Here is a 23,193-nt window from a genome sequence, read left to right on the forward strand (position 1 = left end):
CTACATGACTATATTTTTTCTTATATATTGAGAAAAATCTAAAAAGATTATCTCTAATTGTGAGTAGTGTCAAGATTCTAAGTGAGAAAGATACAAAGGGAGTATTATTATTTACTAGTACATTTGTTCAAAAGAATTATTATTGTTGTTGTTGTTGTACTTATTAATTATTAATATTGGTAATTATTATTAATCTTGTTGTTACCATTATAAATGTCATTGTTATTATTATATTAAGTTATTTTGTTGTTATTAAATAATAGAAAATTAAAAGCCACGTGTTAAGAACATAAGATTGACGCAAAAATAAGAAATATATAAAATATGATATCTCAAATTCATGACAACGAAACTACTAAGTTCGGATTACATTTCAAAATAAGCTAAGTGTGAGATACAAATTATAAATTTAGATTCGGTATACCTTTTCCTACCGAATTCCAAATCTCTCTAGCTATTTGAAGTTGCACGATATTTATTTATTTTTTGCTCAAGTCATAGTTGTTTGTATATCTTATCATATATAATATTAAAGGAAGAAAATTTTTGCCTACGTGTCAAGCCACCATTATTCAAAGGCTCACATTGCTCCTCGATTTCTCCTTTGCATTTCATCAATCTGCCACGTGTCACTAGCCTTGAGATCTCTCATTTTCAACTCATAATTTTAGCGTAATTGAATTCCTTTTTTATCCATCATTCTAGCATTTTAGGCAACAAATCAATTAGATGAATCAGTTATGTTAGGATTTTAAAATTAAATCAATTACTTGCCACATAAGTGTAACCTTTAAGGAAATAAAAAACATTCACAAAACCTGTTTGATAGCAGAAAACTTGATCAAGCAGCATATATAATATTATATCCCTTGATTTTCGGCTATCAAAGATTGATTCTTCACTTTATTTTCATAAAATAAAAAAAATCCTTACTATATAATGCTCATATATGATGCTCGATCAAGATATAAGGATTTCACAAAAAAAAAACCCAGAGAATACCAACGACAATTCAGCAGCAATATAGTGGTGGTCCAAACCCGAAACAACATGCAATAGCCCGCAACAGGTAGCATACAATTTTTCTAACTGGTGGCAGGATCAAACCCAACAACAAATTTAATCAATGGAGTTTTTGAGTGAGCAAAAAATCAATCAACCCCAAAGAATTGAAGATAACATCTCAAAACCTCCATCCAATTTCCTATCAAATCAATTCCAAAAAACAAAGTCCCCTCAGGGAAAAAAATTCCAAAACCAAGTGAAGATAAATTTCTTATAACTCACATATTTCTCTTCTTTTTTATGATTTTTTTCACAAACCGACGAACATGCAATAGAGTTGATGAACAGGTGTTGATGCTCTGACTAAATTTTGATAGAAATGGTGTAATGTTTAAATAATTTGATGTATAATGTGTAAATGTGTTGCCTTTTACCAATTTTGTTGTGGTTGTTTAGTATTTATTTGTTAGAAAAATGAATGGATGAGGATTTAATTTTGAAGAGAGAATGACGAAGAAAAGCAAAGAGGAAAAAGAAATTTTTTATGGCGGCACATGGAAGGAGAACACGCACAAGAAGGAACTCATTAGCTTTGATTGTTTAGTTTAGTTATTAGATAAAAACATAGATATCAACTTTTCACACAATTCACCCCAAATCAATATACTCATCCGTTTCGTTTTAATTGCAACAAAGGAATGTTGTATATCTCACAAATAATACCCTTTTGTTACATTTCAAACGAAGTGTAGTAAGTATATATATAAAGGAGGAACTTTTCGGGAGCATAGAGCGCGCCACGTAGAATTGCCATGTCATTATATTTTATGCATATCATCTACAAGGGTAAAAATCAATATGTTGGATAATATAATTTTTCGACAAGTTAGAAACAAACTTATTACAACTATTATACTGGATAAATAATACTCCCTCCGTTTCACACAAAAAATATGAAAATTATGCGTATAATCTACAAGGGTCTAAAGCAATATGTTCAAAATTTAATTTTTCGACAAGTTAAAAATAATTGTTTCCAACTATTATATCTAGATGAATAATAACATTTATTGGTAAAAGTGGTAACTTTGTCTTAAATGGATCACTTATAGATTAAGAAATCTGATGTATTTATGACAAAAAGTTAACCCCATGTAACAATAACTTATTGTATATTTGTGGTACTAAAGAATTTGTATAAATAAAAAAGTCAATCGAGATTTTTTTAGTTTTCTAATCAACAAAAAAACTTCCCGTGCATTTTATGATGACATTAGTTACATCATTCACTGAACACACGGGTCATAAGTCGGCTTTAAAATATATTTTTAATTACACGATATTATTATAATAATTCATGAGCTAATATTCAACCATGATTTTAGGAGAAACGTCCTAAAATCTTAAATTTATAAAATATTCCCCCAAGGTGGAGTGTTGGAATATTTATATTGAGGTCATATGGGCCCGGGTTGGACATCCAATTGCTTTGATTTGAATTATCCCGAGGATACCTTATACTTAAGATGTAAAAAGTAGGTCCGATTTTATTACCAAATAAGGAATAAAAAGATGTTTTGTTCAAAAAAAAAATATGTCACACCATGACTATGATCAGAGGTTACATATAACAAAAACAATAACAACTCAATCGTTAGTCCCGAAGTGGTCTAAGGTGGGCTAATACATCATAACAAATCATATCCACGACCAATACATAGTAATTTTGTTTTTAAAAAAAAAACAGAGTTAGGGCCTGGTCTCTTTAGCATAAAACAGTTGAACTAAATTGAACTGAACTGAATTAAATTATAACTAATAATAATGATAATAATTTAGGAATTGAACTGAACTGAAAATAAGCTGGGGAGAACAGTACCTTAAAGTGAGAGAAGTAAGACAAGAGACAATATATGAAACAAGAAATTAAATAAGGTAAAAAAAAGTGAAAACCAATATATAAGGGTCGGTCGTTCACTTCAACTTATTTTGACAAAACTATGACGATATAAGTTTGAAAAAATTTAGATGATTAGGTGATCCAACGGGTTGCCAATCCTCTAATTATTGAAATTTCCTTGGTCAATAGTACATTCAGACATTAATTTTGTGATTGTTCTCTCTCCAATTTATTGTATATATATTAATATAATTATTTTATTGTGTCTAAGGGTCTGTTCCCCTAGCTTATTTTCAGTTTAATTTAATTCAGTTCAGTTCAGCTCTATACAGTGCTTTTACTCTCACATATCACTATTCATTTCAGTTCAGTTTAGTTCGGTTTAGTTCAATTCAGTTCAGTTCAGCTGTTTTATGCTGAAGAGAACAGGCCCTAAGAGGGTTTAACCTTAGGATCACTCAAAATTTTCCCACGCTCTTACATTCAAATGAAACAAAAATTATAAATACATCCACTTATGAACTTACGCTTGGTATTAATATCATTTTTAAAGAAAATGTACGCTTTGAATTTGGCCCATTCTATATAAAAACTCTAAAATAAAGGATTAGCAGAGAGAGTGAACATGGCCCATGTGCTTAAATTATAAAATATAGCTTCGAGACACTAATTGAGAAGATGAATCAATAAAATGAGTTAATTATATATCAAAAGAAGGATTTATAAGTATTCAGTTTTAGTTGGTCTATAAGAGAGTAAATTTGTTGTTGAAAGATCAGGAGTTATCGAATTAGAAAAGTTGTTAATTTGCCTATGCACTTTGTTTTGACAGCTTCTTTTTTCTTTGATGTAAAAGATAATATTGAAATGTAAATCATATGGAGAACTTATAAAACACACATACATTATACAAGTACTGTATTTATATTTATTTACTATACAAAATTTTCATTTTCTAAATTATTCTTAATATTAAAATTGTGGTGGCTTAATATATTCTAAAATTGGTTTTAGGAAGAAACTAATGAGTAAGGATTATTTCAAGTAGCAACGGGGAATAAGGTATTTAGGCAAAAAAATAAAGTGGGAAACCCCGTATGATACTCATTACGTCAGATGGAACAGGGAATAAGGTATGATACAATATATCATCAAAATTATGGTAATTTCAGGTAGCAACGGGGAATAAGGTATTTATACCCATATGGTACTTATTCCGTCAGTGGGAACAAAATTTCTTATGAAGTTTCAAAAAAGACAGTTTTTTCGGCCATGTGTTAAAAGTCAAGGACAATCCCTATCACATGGTAGGTTTGTATCTCCCGAGATCAGTTCTTAGTCATGGCTAATTTTATGTAGCCATTTATCAGTCACGAGTAAAAATTGCCTAATAGTACTAATTTATGAGAAAGAACTTGGGAAGACTAACACTTTAAGGCCAGTTCGAGTAAAAAATGAAGACGGTAATGTGGAGAGGGTTTCTAAGACAATTGACCCCTAAGTGGTTACTAGGATAAGACTAAGTTCTTGCAACTTTTCTCCCTTTTTGAAGCAGTTGAGATCATTAATTTACCTTTGTCATCTCAACCCTTAGATGATAGCTTTGTGGGGCTATACCAAAATTGGTATATTATATTAAATCATGTCATCACTTTATTAATTTTTCAAAGAGATTCATACATAAGTTATTAGCTGTGCAATTGTATCGAAAGTGTGGAGAAAATATGAAATTCCAAAGTTCCTCTTAAGGTGGTGTTGGCTTTGCTTCAACTTCCGTTCTTTTTCTACTGCAACAATCGAGTACTTTTCACGTTTGCCACTGCACTATTTTAACTATTAATATCTTTAATTACTTTTTAGTAAAATTATATAAAATTGATATTCTGAAAGTATATATGGAGACAAATCTAACAAGACCCCACATGCATGACAATATTTTTCCTTACATAAAAATCATAATATACACTGAAAGGTTATGATTGTGAATGATAGTGTAAAAATCTCATCTTGCAATATTATAGAAATAGAACGGAGGGAGTAACTTCTTAATAAATTTCGTTTTGCACTAAAAAGAAGTCTTCCAAAACATATGAGTATCATGTATGTGTTAAACAACTTTATAATTAATGTAAGAATCGTTTACACGTTTTCATTATAGCTGATATATAAACATTGTTATTATACCAAATAGTTCTCGTGCATTATGCACGGGCCTAAAACCTAGTTCTATTTTATATGGAAAAAAAGAGTTGAGTTTGCCGACTTCTCAAGTGTGAAACTTTTTTTTAAGGGAAAGTGTGAAATAACATTGTATAAGTGCTCTTATAAAATAATGACTTGAGTTATATAATTATTTTTAGTAATAATAATAATTATGATTATAATTATTATTGGTGTGCTTATAATAATGATTATATTATTATTATTATTAATAATAAAAGTTGTGTAAAAGTTGTAATAGAAATAAAATGATAATAATAGTAATACTATAAAGAAGATCTTATAATGTATTGCATAATAATGATTTACAAAGTAATAATATAATAGTAATAATATATTTTACATAAGATAAGTTCAGATCAGATAAGATCAGTTCAGATCAGATCAGATCAGATCAGATCAGATCAGAAAAAATAAGTTCAGATCAGATCAGATCACAAAAAATAAGTTCAGATCAGATCAAACAGATAAGTTCAGATCAGAAAATTTCAGGTGAACTGAACATAGCCTATATGATAATATCAATATGAGTGCAGTGCAAATTGCAAAACATCGTTTCTTTGACCAGCGACCCACCCTCTTCCTTTCGGAATTGAGAGGGAAAAATACAAACACACACACACTCTTTCTCTCTCTTATTTCCATTTATTTATGCCGTTACTCTTTTCTCACATCAAGCTCTACTTGCAGAAACTTCACCTCCTTAATTACTAAACTTCTGTGCTCTAATTTCATGTAAGTCATTTTAATCTTGTACTTATTTTTGCAATAAGTTTGTTACTTGGTTGATTGTTGGTAAAATTAGCAAATAGATTCCATTTTAATTCTGCTTGTAGCTTTGATCACTGCACTAATTAGTACTAATTACTACTAGTTATCAATTGTAAGCAAATTTTTTTTGCTGAGAAGATAAATGTTAAAATGTATGATGGAATTTCTCTCTCACAAAGTCAAGTCTACGCACTTGACTAGTCAACTGTCCAAACTCAACGTCATATGTGAAAATAACATTATTTTCACATTATACTACCCTATAAAAGTATCCTAATATCTTGTATATAATTATAATCTACATATTTTATGGGTATTTCAGTTTGATGCAGGTTTATTGCCAAAATTGTGGTGGGTTTTTGCAATTTTATTCATGTTTCTAGTTTTTTTTGCCTAAAATTTGAAGTTGTTCCTGTGTTTATGAGTTTGAATCTTCAATTTTTTTTCTGGGTTTGTATGTTCTTTAAGTTTTCTGATACTTTGAACACAATTTTTTTTTGGTTTCTATCAGTGTTACTTAATTAAACTCCGGCGAAAGGCGAATTGGTACGTGCAAGTGGTATGCTGTTGGGCTAATTCAAGAAAACTGCATAGAGAATTGTGTTTATAACGAGAATTAGGACAGGTAACATTTGTTTCCATTTTATGATTGTTGAATTTTAGTTATGTTAATTGAAGGTTTATAAGTAATTCAAGATATTTGATGATTTTTGGCTAGTTCAAATCTTCAAGAGTGTACGTTTTAATGTTATTTTGCTTTATAGTTTATACTTCCTCCGTTTTTTTTTACTTGCAACGTTTGGGTTTGTACAAGACCAATGAGAGGAGAGAGATAAAAGAGAACCCCATGTGCTTGGAGAAGGAAAGAGAGAACATATTGCTAAAAATCGAATCGTTGCAAGTAAAAGAGAATTGCCAAAAGTAGGAAATGTTGCAAGTAAAAAGACGGAGGAAGTGATACTGCATCGTGCATATAAACAATTTATAATTTTATTCTAAATTTTGCAGGTTTTTCTGAATTATGGAGTTTAATTAGCCTTTTTGGTCTCAGTCATAAGCTCTGAATCTGTGATATATATATAATTACACAGGAATCTCAAGATCTAATGGACTTATTCAGTCATATGGGGTTGAATAAAAAATTATTCACGGTTATGCATGGAATATATCTAGTGTTGTTGGTGTTTAGTGGTTTGAGCTATGGAAGTGAGAATGATGTGTCCTGTTTGAGGTCTATAAAAGAATCCCTGCATGATCCCAATAATATATTGAACTCCACCTGGAATTTTAGCAATGCTACACAAGGCTTCATTTGTTCATTCACCGGGATAGATTGCTGGGCTCCGAATGAGTACAGGGTGTTAAACATCCGACTGTCAAATATGGGATTGAGAGGCAGATTCCCTCTTGGAATATCTAACTGCAGCTCGTTGCAGCACTTAGACCTGTCCTCTAATGATCTTGATGGAGCTATTCCCGCTAATATCTCGTTCATTATACCATATGTGACCGTACTTGATCTATCTTCAAATAGGTTCTCGGGTGAGATACCAGTGAACCTTGCTAATTGTAGCTATCTCAATTCTCTCCAACTTGACCACAACAGATTCTCAGGGCAAATTCCTCCACAACTTGGCCAGCTTTCCCGGCTTACAAGATTTACCGTTGCCAATAATCTCTTGGTTGGGCCTATCCCAAACTTTCGTAATGTTACTAGTGATGTTGATTTTACCAACAACCCGGGACTCTGTGGGTTTTCACAGAGCCCTTGTCAGACATCATCAGGAAAGTCCAAAACCGGGGTTATTGTTGCCGGTGCAGTAGCTGGTGTGACTGCTGGTGCCATAGCTTTAGGCCTAGTTATGTTCTTCCTTGGACGTAGAGTCTCAGTAAAGAAGAAAGAAGAAGATGCTGAAGGAAACAAATGGGCAAAGAGTCTCAAAGGGACCAAGAAAATCAAGGTGATTTGATTCAAGTTTCTCATTGCTCTCGTTCTGATTGGATTTATTATTGTTTGATTTTACTACTGAAACATACTTTTCTCCACCTTTCATGATGCTGAGAAAATATATTTTGATGAATAGGTGTCCATGTTTGGGGAGTCTATTTCAAAAATGCGATTGAGTGATCTCATGAAGGCTACAGATAACTTCAACAAACAAAATATTATTGGTGAAGGAAGGATGGGGACTATATATAAAGCAAAACTGGAAGATGGCAGTCTGTACATGGTGAAGAGGTTGCAGGACACTCAACGTTCCCAAGAAGAATTTATATCAGAAATGGCTATCCTTGGGAGTGTTAAAAATCGAGACCTAGTTCCCCTCCTAGGTTTTTGTCTTGCTGGGAAGGAAAAATTGTTGGTTTATAAGTATATGCCGAATGGCACACTTCATGATCAATTGCATCAGGGAGAAGATGGTTGCTCTATGGATTGGACAACACGTCTTAGAATCGCTATTGCGGCAGCTAGAGGCTTAGCATGGCTTCATCATAATTGCAATCCTCGCATCCTTCATCGGAACATAAGTTCTAAGTGCATCTTACTAGATATTGATTTTGAGCCAAAAATATCTGATTTTGGACTTGCAAGGCTCATGAATCCTATTGATACACATTTGAGCACTGTCGTGATTGGAGAGTTCGGGGATTTGGGTTATGTGGCACCTGAATACTCAAGAACCTTGGTTGCTACCCCAAAGGGAGATGTATACAGTTTTGGAGTTGTCCTTCTCGAGTTGGTTACTGGAGAGAGGCCAACTCAGGTGACTAAAGCCCCCGAAAACTTCAAGGGTAACCTGGTGGAATGGGTAACAGAACTCTCACAAAGCTCCAAACTAAAACATGCCATTGATAAATCATTGCTTGGGAAGGGTGTGGATAATGAAGTCTTCCAATTTCTCAAAGTAGCTCATAATTGCTTATCCTCAAATCCCAAGGAGAGGCCTTCAATGTTTGAAGTTTACCAACTTCTAAGAGCAATTGGCGAGAGGTATCACTTCTCAACTGATGTTGAAATCATGTTGCCTACGGATAGTGGTGATGCTGATAACATACGGGAGCTCATTGTTGCTCAAGAAGAAGCATAATCCAGTCAGTGAATATTTCATTTACAAGGTATTATTTCCATTGACACCTAAACGTCGTATATGTTATAATTGTGTCATTTCTTTATCCCATGGTCTGTTTTCTTTCATATGATCGTGTAAATGGTTCTTTTGTTTTTGGAATAACTATCATGTATATAATACAAACAGTCAGGTTGTCAATTTCTGTGCTTCTATGACTTCTTTTGGTTCAAATGCCTGTGAGTATCGTAGTTCATATAATATCTGTTTGGTTAACCTGTCTAATTCTTCTTATTAGTGTTCTTCAACCTGTCCCCGGTTGATTTCTTAGTTACATTCGCCTGCTTTATCTCCCCTCACAATTTCTTTTTCATCCAACTGAGCTCCCACCCCTTTTCCCTCAACATCATATAAAAACTTAGCGTTGGTCTCCTCTGTTGCTTCGTAAGCCAGGCTTCAGGAGTCAGAGCGTAGGATTTCCTTGACTGAAAACAGAACCACAAGTTAGTGGGCCTTAAGGTCTTTCCCTTTTATGTTGTTTCTCTAATGCAGTTAAACAGGACTGAAAGGGTGAAGTCTTGTTGTGCATCCCTCACCTTTTCTTTCTACTCAAACTAAAGCTACAAGCCTACAACTGGTTTGTTGACAACTATCCTAGGAGATCACTGCATTGCATTGCAATTATATTGTTAGTTGTGATTGATCATCTCCTTTTGGTTGATTACATCATAGCATACTTGAAGTCACTAGCTATTCTGATGGACCCCTTTTCCTTATTACTACCCAGTTAATTGCTGTGATCTCAGCTTCTATTACATCCCTGTACAAAGTCTTCATTAATAGACCTTTGATCCAATCTCCTGTACAGGTTTGAATATTAAGACTACCAATTTCTGATTAGATGTTAGTGAAAGAAGAATATAACGTTGATTTGTTGAGATATTATCCAACTTAGCAACTAGCTGAATTCGGATCAGATTATGCATAATCAGACTCTAATTTGATTTATTGTCCTACTTTTGACTCCATGCCGATTATTTTTTTATCTTAATAAAATTTTAATTAACTTGTCGTTGATCTTTAATTAATACTTCCTCCGTTTCTAAATAAGTGCAACATTTCTTGTTTTCACGTTTGCCAATGCATTATTTTAACCATTAATATCTTCAATTATCAATAAGTAAAAATTATAAAAAGTTGATATTAAAAAAATTCACATTCAGACGATTCTAACAAGATCCCACATGACTATGTTTTTCCTAAAATGTAAATCACCAAAGCTAATTAAAGTTTAAACTGTGAATAGTAAACACTATGCAAATGTTGCACTTATTTAGAAACGGAGGAAGTATAATATCTTCCATGACTTTTCTATTTAATTTTTATAGAATATTTCAGCTCGAGTTTTAACAAACTTTCTAACATTCATTAGCTGAACTCTATTAAAAGATGCAGTAGAAGACACTAGTCTGTCTTTTGTGTGACGTCGTCACGTGCTCAAATGATGGTGTGATTTTATGACTGCATTTTTACTTGTCAGTTACCCCATATATGCTTTAACAATAACCTTATTACAAATTTAGTAATTCTTATTAGTAGTATATGCTTAACGGCAACTCACATTGCACTATCAACTAATGGCTGGCGTGATGTGCTGCATATAAGAATTTGTACTATGATATTCTTACAAGCTTAAAGAAAATATTACTGTTGGTTATCCCAATAGGATTTTTGTAAGATATCTACGTCATAAATTAAACTCCCTCTGTTTTTAAAAAATAAAAACCATGGTTAGCATATAAGATATTGTTGAATGTGACTCGACGTATATCTTCAAAGTTGTACATTGACAAATGTCCAAGTCAAAATAGAGCATTTGTTAAAAAACGGGAGTAGTGTAGTATGATATAAGATGGTTGTTTTCATTGCAACAGTCAAATGTGGCATAATGTAGTATATTGAACTGAGCAAGTAGTAACAAGAAAGAGACACTTCTGTAAAGCAAAGCATTACATAATGATTTTGATCTGATTAACCCTCTTTAACATCCGACTAGATAAGCCACAAACTCATCAATGTTTTCATCAGAATTTCCACCTTCATCCATTGCTTCTTTAGCCAACTTCTTCCATTTGGCCACATTCTTCCCAAGTTCTTCCTTTTTCTCCCCTTCCATAACTTTCCTTATACATTCCTCAACTTCCTTTCTTCTTACAATCCCCTTCTCATCTACCTTGGCTCTAATCCCAACTCCCCAAACATCCTCCACAAACTTGGCATTAGTCCCTTGGTCTGTCCACTGTGGGACTCCCACTACCGGCACTCCGAGACACAGGGCTTCGAGGACCGAGTTGAATCCACAGTGTGTCACGAAGCAACCTGTTGCCTCGTGGGCCAATACTTCCAGCTGCGATGCCCAGCCTACCACTAGGCCCTGTCCAGAAGCTTCCTCTACGAACCCCTTTGGTAGTTTAGCTTGCTCTGATTCTCTGACCACCCACAAGAAACTTTTGTGACTATTTTTTAAACCCCATGCTAGTTCTTCGAACTGTTGTTCGGATAAATCGGCCATGCTTCCGAATGAGACGTAGATGACGGACTCTTTTGTCTTGGTGTCTAGCCAGTTCTTGCATAAGGCTGTGTTTGGCTTCAAGAGTTGGAGGCTGTAATCTCTATCATCTTCTAGTCTTTTGTCAAGGTAATATGATGGTACTGTTGGTCCTATGGTTCTTACTTTCCACATTTTAGCCATCCAATCACTCACCTACACAAACACCATGTAACCCAAAACATACTCAGACGTGTTACTTTTAGATGCTCATGCCAATTAATGTCAACACTACAGTACCCAATGCCTTCAATTTAACATTTTCCCCTCATTATTGGTCCACCTCAAGGACACACTTCATCTATCCAGTATCCACCCAACCTATGTTATAGCTAACTCTTCTTGAGTTCTTTCGGTTCAGTTTTAAAATACGAAGCAAGTGATAAGAAACTTTTCGAAAAATTGACATAAATAATCCCAACTATGACCGTTCTGTTCAAAATAATCCCAACTTTGGGTTATTCTGAAATAATCTAAAACTATTTGGGGTACCTTTCCAAAATAATCCAAATTTTTATTTTTCTTCCCTTCAATGATCCATTTTGGGTCTATTATATATATGATAATTAAAAGTTTGGATTATTATGAGAAAGTACTCCCAATAGTTTGGATTATTCTAGAATAACCCATAGTTGAGATTATTTTGAGCGAAACGGTGATAGTTTGGATTATTCTTGTCAATTTTTCCAAAACTTTATCTATTTATTCGTAATTATCTGGAACTAGAAGAAAGTGATATGGTATCACTTTCAACCCTCTAAAGTTTCACAATTTTGTAAAAAAATGTTCTTAGTGAAGCTTAAGTTTCCAGTTATTTATTGATCAATAATGTTACTCAGTTTTAAGGACATCAAAGCAATCAATTATTGTTCTTTAGAAACTAGAAGGTCATGTTTATACTTGTAGACTATGGTACATGTATTATGTGTAGTTTCACACTTTCACTTACCTCTTTCTCCATCTCATAGAAGATATTGCACAAGACCCAGTCCACTTGATCAATGTTAGAGAATTGCTCCAACACCACATCAAACCAAAACGGGTACGACCCGTATTGTCCCACGAACGACGGAACCTCCCACAGCTGGAGCTCCGGAACCCCAGGAACAGAGACTGTGCTTGGACCAGGCCCCAAAAGTGGTAGCTGGATCAGCCCACGTTGGACATGGTAGTATATGCTATTTACTGAACAAGACTGAGTGAAAAACACCACTCCAACAAGCCCAAACTGTTTAGCTACATCTAAAACCCAAGGCAAGAAGCCATCATAGATGACAGCCTTTACTGAATCCCCTTCCTCAGTTAGCTTCTGAATGAGTTGAGCCAGTGTTTTTGAGCCGTTCGTTCGGAGGTTATCCAAGTAAGCCTTGGTGGACTCAGCCTGGCTAAAACCACCATCGTCGTAGCCATCGGAAATCGGGCGTATTTGGATGGGTGGACCATAGTGTGTTGGGATAGTGGTGGTCTGCATGGATTTAGCAATGTAAACAGTTGGGGTTAAGGTGGGTTTGATGCCTTTAAAGGCCAAGCGTTTGGAGAATTGTAGCATTGGATTGATGTGGCCTTGTGCTGGAAATGGAACGACAAGAACATGGGATTTTTGGCCTTGTTTAGCATCCTCCATAACTGCTATGTTTTCTTCTTTTGGAGTTTCTTAAGTTACAGATGAAATATTTTATGGGTGGTAATGTGAGGAGCACAGTTTGTTGGGGTGTAAGTAATGCTATGTAAATATAATACGTGATGCAAACCTATATGAGAGGGAAAGGAGATATATTTAAATGAAAAAAAATCATGTAGGAGATTTTTTGAGGGGAGAAATCTGGAGTGGGGTAATACTGATGAAATTAGTATCCTATTTTTTATGTGATTGCAATCAAGGTATAGCCAAAGCGAAGCAATATGTGATGCTATTGTTCTCCAATCGTACAACCCTTCTTTTTTCTAATAGTTCTGCATCACTTAAGAACCTAAAGCTTTATCTTCTTCTTTTTCTCCCGGTACGAATGAGCCACAAGAACAGGAATGAAAATCGATCCCATGATCACCTGAAACCGGGAGGAAAACACTAACCAACCGAGCTATCCCTCACTCTAAGTCTAAAGCTTTATCTTCTTAGATTGAGAAGAAATACCTTTTTATTTTAGGATTTTTTGTCCATAACTATCTTACTTATCCTCTTTTTTCCTTTTTTTGCGAGAAACTACCTCATTTACAAAATTTTGTACAAAACTACTTTTGTTACGCTATTGTTTGTTGACCACTACCTACAAAATTTTTCAGACGTTTGGCTGTAGTTTTCCAGTGAGTAAAACTCATATGCAGGTCATATGACTTGTTATTTTCCTTTTTTTTTTACTCCACCCTTCTATATCTTTCCTCCCTTCTATTTTGTACAAAATCCATGTGCATCCTTCGTTAGGTAGGAGAGAGAGTGTTAGTTTGGAAAAGAGGGGAAAATAGAAGGATGAAATAAAATAAGGAAAATAAGGAGTCACGTGACCTGCACATGAGTTTTATTCATCGGAAAACTACAATCATATATCGAAAAAGTTTTTAGGTAGTGGTCAACAAACAATAATGTCATAAAGGTAGTTTTGTACAAAATTTTGTAAATAAGGTAGTTTTCACAAAAAAGAGTATAAGTAAGGTAGTTATGAACAAAAAATCCTTTGTTTTATTGGGATGGGGGGTGTTTAAGTGATAGAAAGTTTACTCATGTGAATGTGATAGCATAGTAAATTTGAAATTATTTTCAAAAGGTAGGAATTTTAAGTACTATAATGCTATAAGCGAAATTTTATGAATCAAATTCATAAGCATTTAAAACAGGATCATGTGCATATACAATCAAGGATCACATAATAGTTTAGAATTAACCTTTGAATCGTAATTTCCACAAAACTTGTTATAATCCGGAAAAAGAACCGCAATTGTGATTCCTCTACTCGGTCCACCAATGGATTAACACTCCATCAATGCTAGTTGGAAGGAAGAAATTCTTCTTCTTCTTTAATGGAGTAACCGTAACTTTTGGGGAAGAATTAGAGAGAGAAGAATATTAAGAGAGATCTTGTATCTTTTCTTGTGATTGCCTAACTAAATATGAGAGTATATTTAGGTTAGGAATCCCCTTCCCTCTCCCTCTTGGCCGGCCACTCTAGAGCCCTTTTAGGCTCTAGGTTAGTTTTTCTTTTTATTAATCCAAATAGTTATGTGTGACTTAATAGGATCCATTTAATAAAGTTAAGAAATATTCTTAATTAATGGCCTACACTTAGGATCATTTGTAATTTATATGTTTTGCACTTGGGATTATTCATAATTTATATGGTTTGCACTTGGGAATATTTATGTCAAATAGGGTTATTTTTGATTGATAGTTCGCATTTAAGATTATTGATGTCTAGTTTTCTTAAAAGATAAATATCATTAATTAGCTTCTTTCTTTTAAGGGAAAAGATAAATAACATAAATTGAAAGCTTACGACATCTACTGTCGATAAAAAAAAGGAAATACAACTTAACTAGTCAAATAAAGTTCCTATACAATATAACTATGATATAAAAAACTAAATCTGATAATACAGTATAGTCCATTATTATTCGTTGAATATCCTTTTTTCTCTTCTCATGTACAACAATTTTATATTTCAATCTCTCTCCATCTTTTTATTACTTGCAAGGGTCCAAACAAAAAGGAAATTCACAAATTCATGAAAATTTATTTCCCAACCATTCAAACAAAAGCTTGAACTATTAAGGCCGAAGGGGAAACCAATTTTAGATAACGCAACAATGAGAATTGATCTTTCAAAAATTATTAAAAGAGACACTAAATAGATTAAATTAATTACCGAAAGAAATTAACCTAGTCACTATTAAGCTAATTTTCTTTTTAATATTGGACTTACCATTGCCTAATTTTAATTTAAAAGTAACGGTCTATTACAAGACAAATTCTTGATCTTTTAACATTCTGTTAAATAAGCCACAAACTCATCAATGTTCTTATCAGAACTTCCACCTTCATCCATTGCTTGTTTAGCCAACTTCTTCCATTTAGCCACATTCATCATAAACTCTTCCTTTTTCCTTCCTCCCATCATTTCCCTTATGCATTTCTCCACCTCCTCTCTTCTTACAATACCCTTCTCATCTATTTTGGCTCTGATCCCTACTCTCCAAACATCCTCCATAAACTTAGCATTAGTCCCTTGGTCTGTATACTGTGGAACACCCACCACCGGCACTCCGATACACAATGCTTCGAGCACCGAGTTGAACCCACAGTGAGTCACAAAGCAGCATGTCGCCTCGTGGGACAATACTTCCAGCTGGGAGGCCCAGCTTACAACTAGGCCTAGCTCAGAAGTTTCGTCTATGAACCTCTTTGGAAGTTTGGCTTGCTCTGATTCTCTAACCACCCATAAGAAAGTTTGGTTGCTGATTTTTAGACCTTGTGCTAGTTCTTCAAATTGTTCTTCAGACAACTTGGCCGCGCTTCCGAAGGATATGTAGATGACAGAATGTTTTGGTTTGGAGTCTAGCCAGTTTTTGCACAAGATTGTGTTTGGCTTGAAGAATTGAAGGTTGTAGTCTTTGTCATCTTCTAGCCTTTTGTCAAGGTAATATGATGGAACAGTTGGTCCTATGGTTCTTATTTTCCACATTTTCGCCATCCAATCAACCACCTAAACAAACAATCACCCAGAAACATATGTGTTAATTGACTGCCATCATCTTCAAATTAACATTGTATAATTGCACAACAATGAGTATAATGTATATCATGCTCTGAAAAGATAGGCAATTCAAAGCAAAACAATATAAAAATTAAGGTTATAAGTACATATCTCATCTCATGAAATATGTGGGCAGATAATAGTGTAATACTTCCTCCGTTTCAAAATACTCGCTACACTTTCCATTATGGAAAGTTTCACATTACTTGCTACACTTTTTTTTTGGGCAATAAACTCTCTCTATCTCTCTCCTTCCACATGGGTCCCTTTTTTTTTACTCTCTACTTCTCTCTTATCCAAAAATTACCTAGGAGTCCGTGAATTGAGAAGTATAGCGAGTAATATGAAACGGAGAAGTACTACCTTTCTTGTTTTATAGATGCAAAATTTGCATTTAATTATTGTAATCCACCTATCAAAAAGGTAAATGAAGCATTAAAAAAAGACGGAGGAAGTAACTTATAGGATTACAAACCTCTTTCTCCATATCATAGAATATATTGCACAGCACCCAATCCACTTGATCAATATTAGAGAACTGCTCCAACACCACATGAAACCAAAACGGGTATGACCCGTATTGTCCGACGAACGACGGAACCTCCCATGGTTGGAGCTCCGGAGCCCCAGGAACCGAGACCGTGCTTGGGCCAGGCCCCTGAAGTGGTAGCTGGATCAGCCCACGTTGGACATGGTAGTATATGCTATTTACCGAACAAGACTGAGTGAAGAACACCACTCCAAGAAGCCCAAACTGCTTGGCTACATCTAAGGCCCAAGGTAAAAACCCATCATAGATGATAGCCTTAACTGGGTCTCCCTCCTCAATTAGCTTCTTAACGAGCTGGACAAGTGTTTTTGGGCCGTGGACTCGGAGGCTATCCAAGTAGACCGCAGTGGACTGGGCCTGGTTTTTACCACCATCATCGTAGCCGTCAGAAATGGGCCGTAATTGGATTGGTGGGCCGTAGAGGGTTGGTATGGTAGTGGTGTGCATGGATTTAGCAATGTAAACAGTTGGGGTTAAAGTGGGCTTGATGCCTTTGGAAGCCAAACGTTTGGAGAATTGTAGCATTGGGTTAATGTGGCCTTGGCCTGGAAACGGAACCACAAGAACATGGGCCTTATGGGCTTGTTTAGAGGCCTCCATAATTTCTGATTTCGGAATTAGATTTAAAAGTTACAGATGAAGTTTTTGAGGGTGAAATGTAGTGAACAATTTGTTACCTTGTAGTTATAGAGGTAATCATGGACCGAATCGGATAGTTTTGATCAGCTCTAGGAAGTTGGAACTTGGAGTTGGAAGGAATTGAAGGATTCTTATAGCAGCCTAGCATCGATTATATTTGTAGTCAAGGATGACATTAGCGATGACGTCAATACTTGTATCCTCACAACTCATGTGTCAGTGTCACATCATGTGAGTATGTGACCTCTATGCATCAGTATTCTAACAACGGCTACAGACTACAGTGACTGAGTTCCTCTTATTTTTTATACTATTTCCGTTCTTTATTTGCTTACCTATTTTGACTTATAACACTATTCATCTTTATTATTTTGACCGTCATTTATACTTTTTATGTAAGGAAATATAATCATGTGTGATATTGTTTGATTCGTCTCAATATGTAGTTTTGGAATATTAAATTTTTATTTTTACAAATACATAATTAGAGATATTATTACTCAAAGTTTTACATCAATAAATATGAAAAGTCAAGAGGGGTAAACTAATAAAGAACGGTGGGAGTATATCATTATTTATTTTTAGTAATACATAATTAAATACTTGAAACTTATAAAGACTGTGAACCAACAAAGAGTAAGAAAGGTATAAGTATAACAGTCCAATGTGGGTTCCTCCTCAATCATTGTTAAAATGTGTAATTAAATACTCTTGCTCATCAAGCAAAAGACCGAAGTAAACAATTTCCACACGAGTCTAAACTCTAAAGTGAAGTTACTTGCGGGTCAAGGGATATGCATATGCTGATAAATGATAATGCCCAAAGAAAAACGAAAGTATTATTCTTATCTGCCAAAAACATGCCAAATAAGTGAATGACGGCCGCCGCAGACCCGCATGTGTCAAGTACCATCCAGAATTACAAGTTATTTTAATTAAATACGAACGGTCGAACTATAGTGTGGGTACATTAAAGAGTCCTAATTACGACTTATAGCCAGAACACCCCGACATGGGTGCGTTCCTCACTATAAATGAGGTCGGTCTCCGAACCTCACCAAATTCTCCCGAGAATATTTATAGTACACCTGGGTGTACCATGCTCATGGTACACCCAAGACTATTTTCTCCAAATGAGCAAAATGAGCGAATGAACAAACATTTCTACTCATTCAAGAAAATGAGCAAACACTTTTATTACAAAAGGAGCAAAATGAGCAAATGAGTAAAATGCCCATATGAGCAAATTTGGTGTCAAATAAGCACCCGAAGTTCTAATTTATTACGAAAATACCCCTGGGTGTACCATGCTCATGGTACACTCGGGTGTACCATGAGTGAACTCAATTCTCCCCTCTCTTATATTCTTCATTTTAACCCTAATTTTTTTACTTAAACAAAAAGATGGGACGTACTTCATTTTGTCCTTCCTCAACGAAGACGAGCAATGATATTCCCATACCGGATATGTGTCAATACCATGACATTTATGTAATTATTATGACAAAAGTAATATTAAAAAATTATAAATTTTTTTTTTTTCTTATTTTTTTTTTTTGGGGCTTGTTAGTTGAAATCTTATATCATATCTTAACAATATCTTATCATATCAGTTAGCTATTAAATCATATTTGAGCTACATCCAATCATATCAAGTATCCGTTATGGAAAAAGTTTCCCCATACCGGATATGAGAGTATACTCTCTCCAACGAAGACAAAGACTTTCTTTCCCAAATTCCCTACTCTTACTTTCCCAAATTCTTTATTTCTTTTCAAATGAACCCTAAATTCTCAAAAACTAAAATCTGAATAACAACACTTATCTCAGCTTCATCTTCAAGTTTCAAGAAGAATTCAAATACCAGTTTAGATAATGGTAGGATTTATTGTCGACATCGATTGCTTGTGGTAGTCCAAACTACTTGGAAGTTCAACCACAATCAAGGAAAACGCTTCCATGGCTGCCAAATATCTAGAACACGACTTATAGTCGATGAGAATTACGGTCGCCGGCCTCATTTGTGATACGGATTGCACCCATGTCCGTACTTTGGGGTATTCTAGATATAAGGGTCTGTTCTTTTCGGCATAAAATAGGTGAACTGAACTGATTGCAACTAACACAACTGAACTGAATTAAATTACAACAAATAGTATCAATAATAAAATAATATTATTTAATTAATAATAAATTCATAATAATGATATATTATTGAAATGTGTATTTTTTAGGCTTGAATTATCATTTCAATATAATTAGCCAAACCATATAGAAAAAAAGTATTAGCAAAATAATAATTAGCAATATTAAAAGAATAATAATAATAACAATTTTAATAAAAATAATATTAAAAGCAATAGTAATAGGAGTAATAATAACAATAATAATATAATAATAATAACTGTAATCATGATATTAATATTTATAATAGTAATAGTTGCAACTGAAGAACTGAAAATAAGACGGGGAGAACAGGCCTTAAGTCTTAGTTGGTTTTTTTTTGGTGCATCCGCGCTATAGTTTAGAATGTTGAGGCCAATTTTGCCTATTTTCTATAAGTGTAAGTCTTGTTTTCAAATTCAATTTCATTGTTAACTTATTCAATATATATATGATAAGTAGGAAGAAGAAAATATTAGTTAATATACTTTCTCCGTTCTTTTTCTATTGTAACAATTACCATTTTGGGTACTTTCACATCTATTGCAACAATTCCAATTTTGGTAAAAAAAAAAAGAACAATTTTAGTTGACAATGCTGCTCTTATTTTTTTCTTACTAAAACCATCATTAATTATTTACTTTGTCTTATAAGGTTGCCTTTACTTTATTAAGAATTATTTTTTCTCCTACTCTAGTTAATTAAAAGGGGTATCTTTCTGCTAAACTAGCCACTTTTCCACTTTCTTAAAAACCCATGTCCAAACCCGTTGTTACAATAAAAAAAGAACGAAAATAATATATGACAATTTAAATTCATTAATAATAATATCATACTTTTATAAAGAGGACATTATTTTCTTCCCCTTCACTTATATAATAGAGTTTTGAATAACCTGGCCTAATTTACCCAAAAATCCAAAACTTTACACAAAGTTTAATGTACGCCCTCATCCCCCTCATCCTTTCTAAAAACCATCTGAAAATTATTATCACTAATTATGATTGATCTCTCAAAGATAAATTATCCTCAAGTCAAGTTTAGCAACAGAATACTTTTAGAAAATTGAAAGAATTGATGAGAAAGATAAAATGTACTTATATTAATTCATCCATGCATCTTCCCTTATTTCACAACTCTTATACATACAATGATACAATACATATATTGCAAGCATATCCCATCTAGCTAAATTGGTAGTCTTGTGGGATAATATAAAAAACTACGATCAAATCTCGTCTACATCATTATACTTAATCACTTTCTAACTTAACACCAAAAACATAAACAAAAAGAGTAAATTACTTTCTAAAATTACAACTATTATCATCCAATAACATAAGCTACAAACTCATCAATATTCTTATCAGAACTTCCACCTTCATACATTGCTTCTTTAGCCAACTTCTTCCATTTAGCAGCATTCTTCTTAAATTCTTCCCTATTCTCACCCTCCATAACTTCCTTAATACATTCTTCCAACATCTCTTTTCTCACAATCCCCTTTTCATCTACCTTTGCTCTTACACCAATTCTCCAAACATCCTCCACAAACTTAGCATTAGTCCCTTGGTCTGTCCATTGTGGAACAGCCACCACAGGCACCCCAAGAGACAGAGTTTCGAGGACCGAATTGAACCCACAATGAGTCACAAAGCAGCCCGTCGCCTCGTGCGCCAATATGTCTAGCTGAGAAGCCCACCCTACCACCAAGCCTTGTTTAGAAGTTTCATCTATGAACCCCTTTGGAAGCTTGGTTTGCTCTTTTTCTCTTACAACCCACAAAAAATTGTTATGGCTGTTTCTTAAACTACATGATAGTTCTTTAAATTGTTCTTCAGATAACTCGGCTGCGCTTCCGAAGGATATGTAGATGACGGATTCTTTTGGTTTGGAGTCTAACCAGTTCTTGCATAAGACAGTGTTTGGCTTGAAAAATTGGAGGCTGTAATCTTTGTCATCTTCTAGTCTTTTGTCAAGGTAATATGATGGTACTGTTGGTCCTATGGTTTTTACTTTCCACATTTTCGACATCCAATCAACCACCTGAACAAGTAAAGAGGCAAAAACATACGTTTTAAGGAGTGGCGGATCTAGAAATTATATGCAACGGATCACTAATCATAAGTACCCGAAACAGTATTGAGTGGGGTCTCTTCTACTACTAAATAATACTTTTATCTACATTTATGCATTAAAAATTAGGTTTTTTCTCATATTATTTTTCCTCAAGTGGGATCAAGTGACCACACTTCTATCAACATGCATCCGCCACTGAAAACTGCCGCACAGTTTATACGAACATCAATCAACATTGCCTCATTGCTTCTGCAGAGATTTCTACTTCAGGCGAGGAGTGAATAAATTTCTAAGTTGATACATTTTGACTTTTATACTATTTAGTATTAAAACTTTTTCACTCTTAGGTCACGTTTTTTTAGACTGAACTGAATTGCATAAGACAACTGAATTGAATTGAAGTGAAAATAAATTCAGAAATTTACTTTTTTATATAACACATTTTAGCAACGTAAGATGTCATGTCTCTAAATTTTGAACACACATCAAACATGTACTTAATAAGTTATAGTACTATGCATAGTTTCTCCTTTTGATGCAAAGCATGCATAGTGTTCACATACCTCTATCTCCATGTCATAGAAAATATTGCACAACACCCAATCCACTTGATCAATATTAGAGAACTGCTCCATAACCGCATCAAACCAAAACGGGTACGACCCGTAATTTTCGACGAAAGACGGAACCTCCCACGGCTGGAGCTCCGGAACCCCAGGAACTGATACCGTACTTGGACCAGGGCCCAAAAGTGGTAGCTCAATCAGCCCACGTTGGACATGATAATATATGCTGTTTACTGAACAAGACTGAGTAAAGAACAAAACCCCAACAAGCCCAAACTTCTTCGCCACATCCAAAGCCCAAGGAGCAAACCCATCATAGATCACAGCCTTAACTGGATCTCCTTCCTCAGCTAGCTTCTGAATAAGTTGGGCCAGTGTTTTTGGGCCTTCAATTGCAATGCTATCTAAGTAGGCCTTAGTGGACTCAGCCTGTGCATAACCACCATCATCGTAGCCGTCGGAAATGGGCCTTATTTGGATTGGTGGGCCATATTGGGTTGGAATAGTGTGAGTCTGCATGGATTTTGAGATGTAGATTGTTGGGGTTAATGTGGGCTTAATCCCTTTGGAGGCTAAGCGTTTGGAGAATTGAAACATTGGGTTAATGTGGCCTTGGCCTGGAAATGGAACCACAAGAACATGGGCTTTTTGGCCTTGTTTAGCATCCTCCATACCTTTTTTTTTTTTTTTTTTTTTTTTTGTGTGTTACGAAAAAGGGGCGGGGGAGAAATAAAGCAACCGGAATTGTTCAATACAACGAGAAGAGCTTAAAAATAGGTGAACGAATAACAATATGCTGTGTTTCACAGTTTAAGTAGAAGTATAGAATTCACATTAGGAGTATTTATAAGAAGAGTTTCTACTGTGTTTTTTTTTACC

The 23,193-nt window shown here is 34.4% G+C and overlaps 4 protein-coding genes across 7 annotated transcripts; 1 reads left to right on the forward strand and 3 right to left on the reverse strand.

Moving 5' to 3' along the window:
• Positions 1–5,668: 5,668 nt before the first annotated feature.
• Positions 5,669–9,165, forward strand: LOC104894467 (probably inactive leucine-rich repeat receptor-like protein kinase At5g48380). Of its 4 annotated transcripts, none has more exons than XM_048644015.1 (4): positions 5,669–5,860; positions 6,408–6,521; positions 6,988–7,857; positions 7,981–9,165. In XM_048644015.1, the coding sequence occupies exons 3-4, from the start codon at positions 7,003–7,005 to the stop codon at positions 8,983–8,985; spliced, it is 1,860 nt and encodes a 619-aa protein (XP_048499972.1). In that variant the 5' UTR covers positions 5,669–5,860; positions 6,408–6,521; positions 6,988–7,002; the 3' UTR covers positions 8,986–9,165. The 4 variants fall into 4 exon arrangements, with proteins under 4 accessions (XP_048499972.1, XP_010679004.1, XP_010679005.1 ...); XM_010680702.4 differs by having other exon boundaries at positions 5,670–5,860; positions 6,905–7,857; XM_010680703.4 differs by lacking the exon at positions 5,669–5,860 and adding an exon at positions 6,149–6,247 and having other exon boundaries at positions 6,905–7,857.
• Positions 9,166–10,867: 1,702 nt separating this feature from the next.
• LOC104894469 (UDP-glycosyltransferase 74G1) lies at positions 10,868–13,460 on the reverse strand. Its single transcript, XM_010680704.4, has 2 exons — positions 12,522–13,460; positions 10,868–11,728 (listed from the first exon to the last, which is right to left on the reverse strand). Exons 1-2 carry the CDS (start codon positions 13,194–13,196, stop codon positions 11,006–11,008), a joined length of 1,398 nt encoding a protein of 465 aa, XP_010679006.2. The 5' UTR covers positions 13,197–13,460; the 3' UTR covers positions 10,868–11,005.
• Positions 13,461–15,214: 1,754 nt separating this feature from the next.
• LOC104894470 (mogroside IE synthase) lies at positions 15,215–17,640 on the reverse strand. Its single transcript, XM_010680705.4, has 2 exons — positions 16,793–17,640; positions 15,215–16,266 (listed from the first exon to the last, which is right to left on the reverse strand). The coding sequence occupies exons 1-2, from the start codon at positions 17,465–17,467 to the stop codon at positions 15,544–15,546; spliced, it is 1,398 nt and encodes a 465-aa protein (XP_010679007.2). The 5' UTR covers positions 17,468–17,640; the 3' UTR covers positions 15,215–15,543.
• A 3,103-nt stretch (positions 17,641–20,743) lies between these two features.
• LOC104894471 (UDP-glycosyltransferase 74G1) lies at positions 20,744–23,015 on the reverse strand. Its single transcript, XM_048644014.2, has 2 exons — positions 22,312–23,015; positions 20,744–21,715 (listed from the first exon to the last, which is right to left on the reverse strand). Exons 1-2 carry the CDS (start codon positions 22,984–22,986, stop codon positions 20,996–20,998), a joined length of 1,395 nt encoding a protein of 464 aa, XP_048499971.1. The 5' UTR covers positions 22,987–23,015; the 3' UTR covers positions 20,744–20,995.
• Positions 23,016–23,193: the final 178 nt, after the last annotated feature.

This window comes from Beta vulgaris, chromosome 5 (assembly GCF_026745355.1).
Source record: "Beta vulgaris subsp. vulgaris cultivar EL10 chromosome 5, EL10.2, whole genome shotgun sequence".
Classification (NCBI taxonomy): Eukaryota; Viridiplantae; Streptophyta; class Magnoliopsida; order Caryophyllales; family Amaranthaceae; genus Beta; species Beta vulgaris.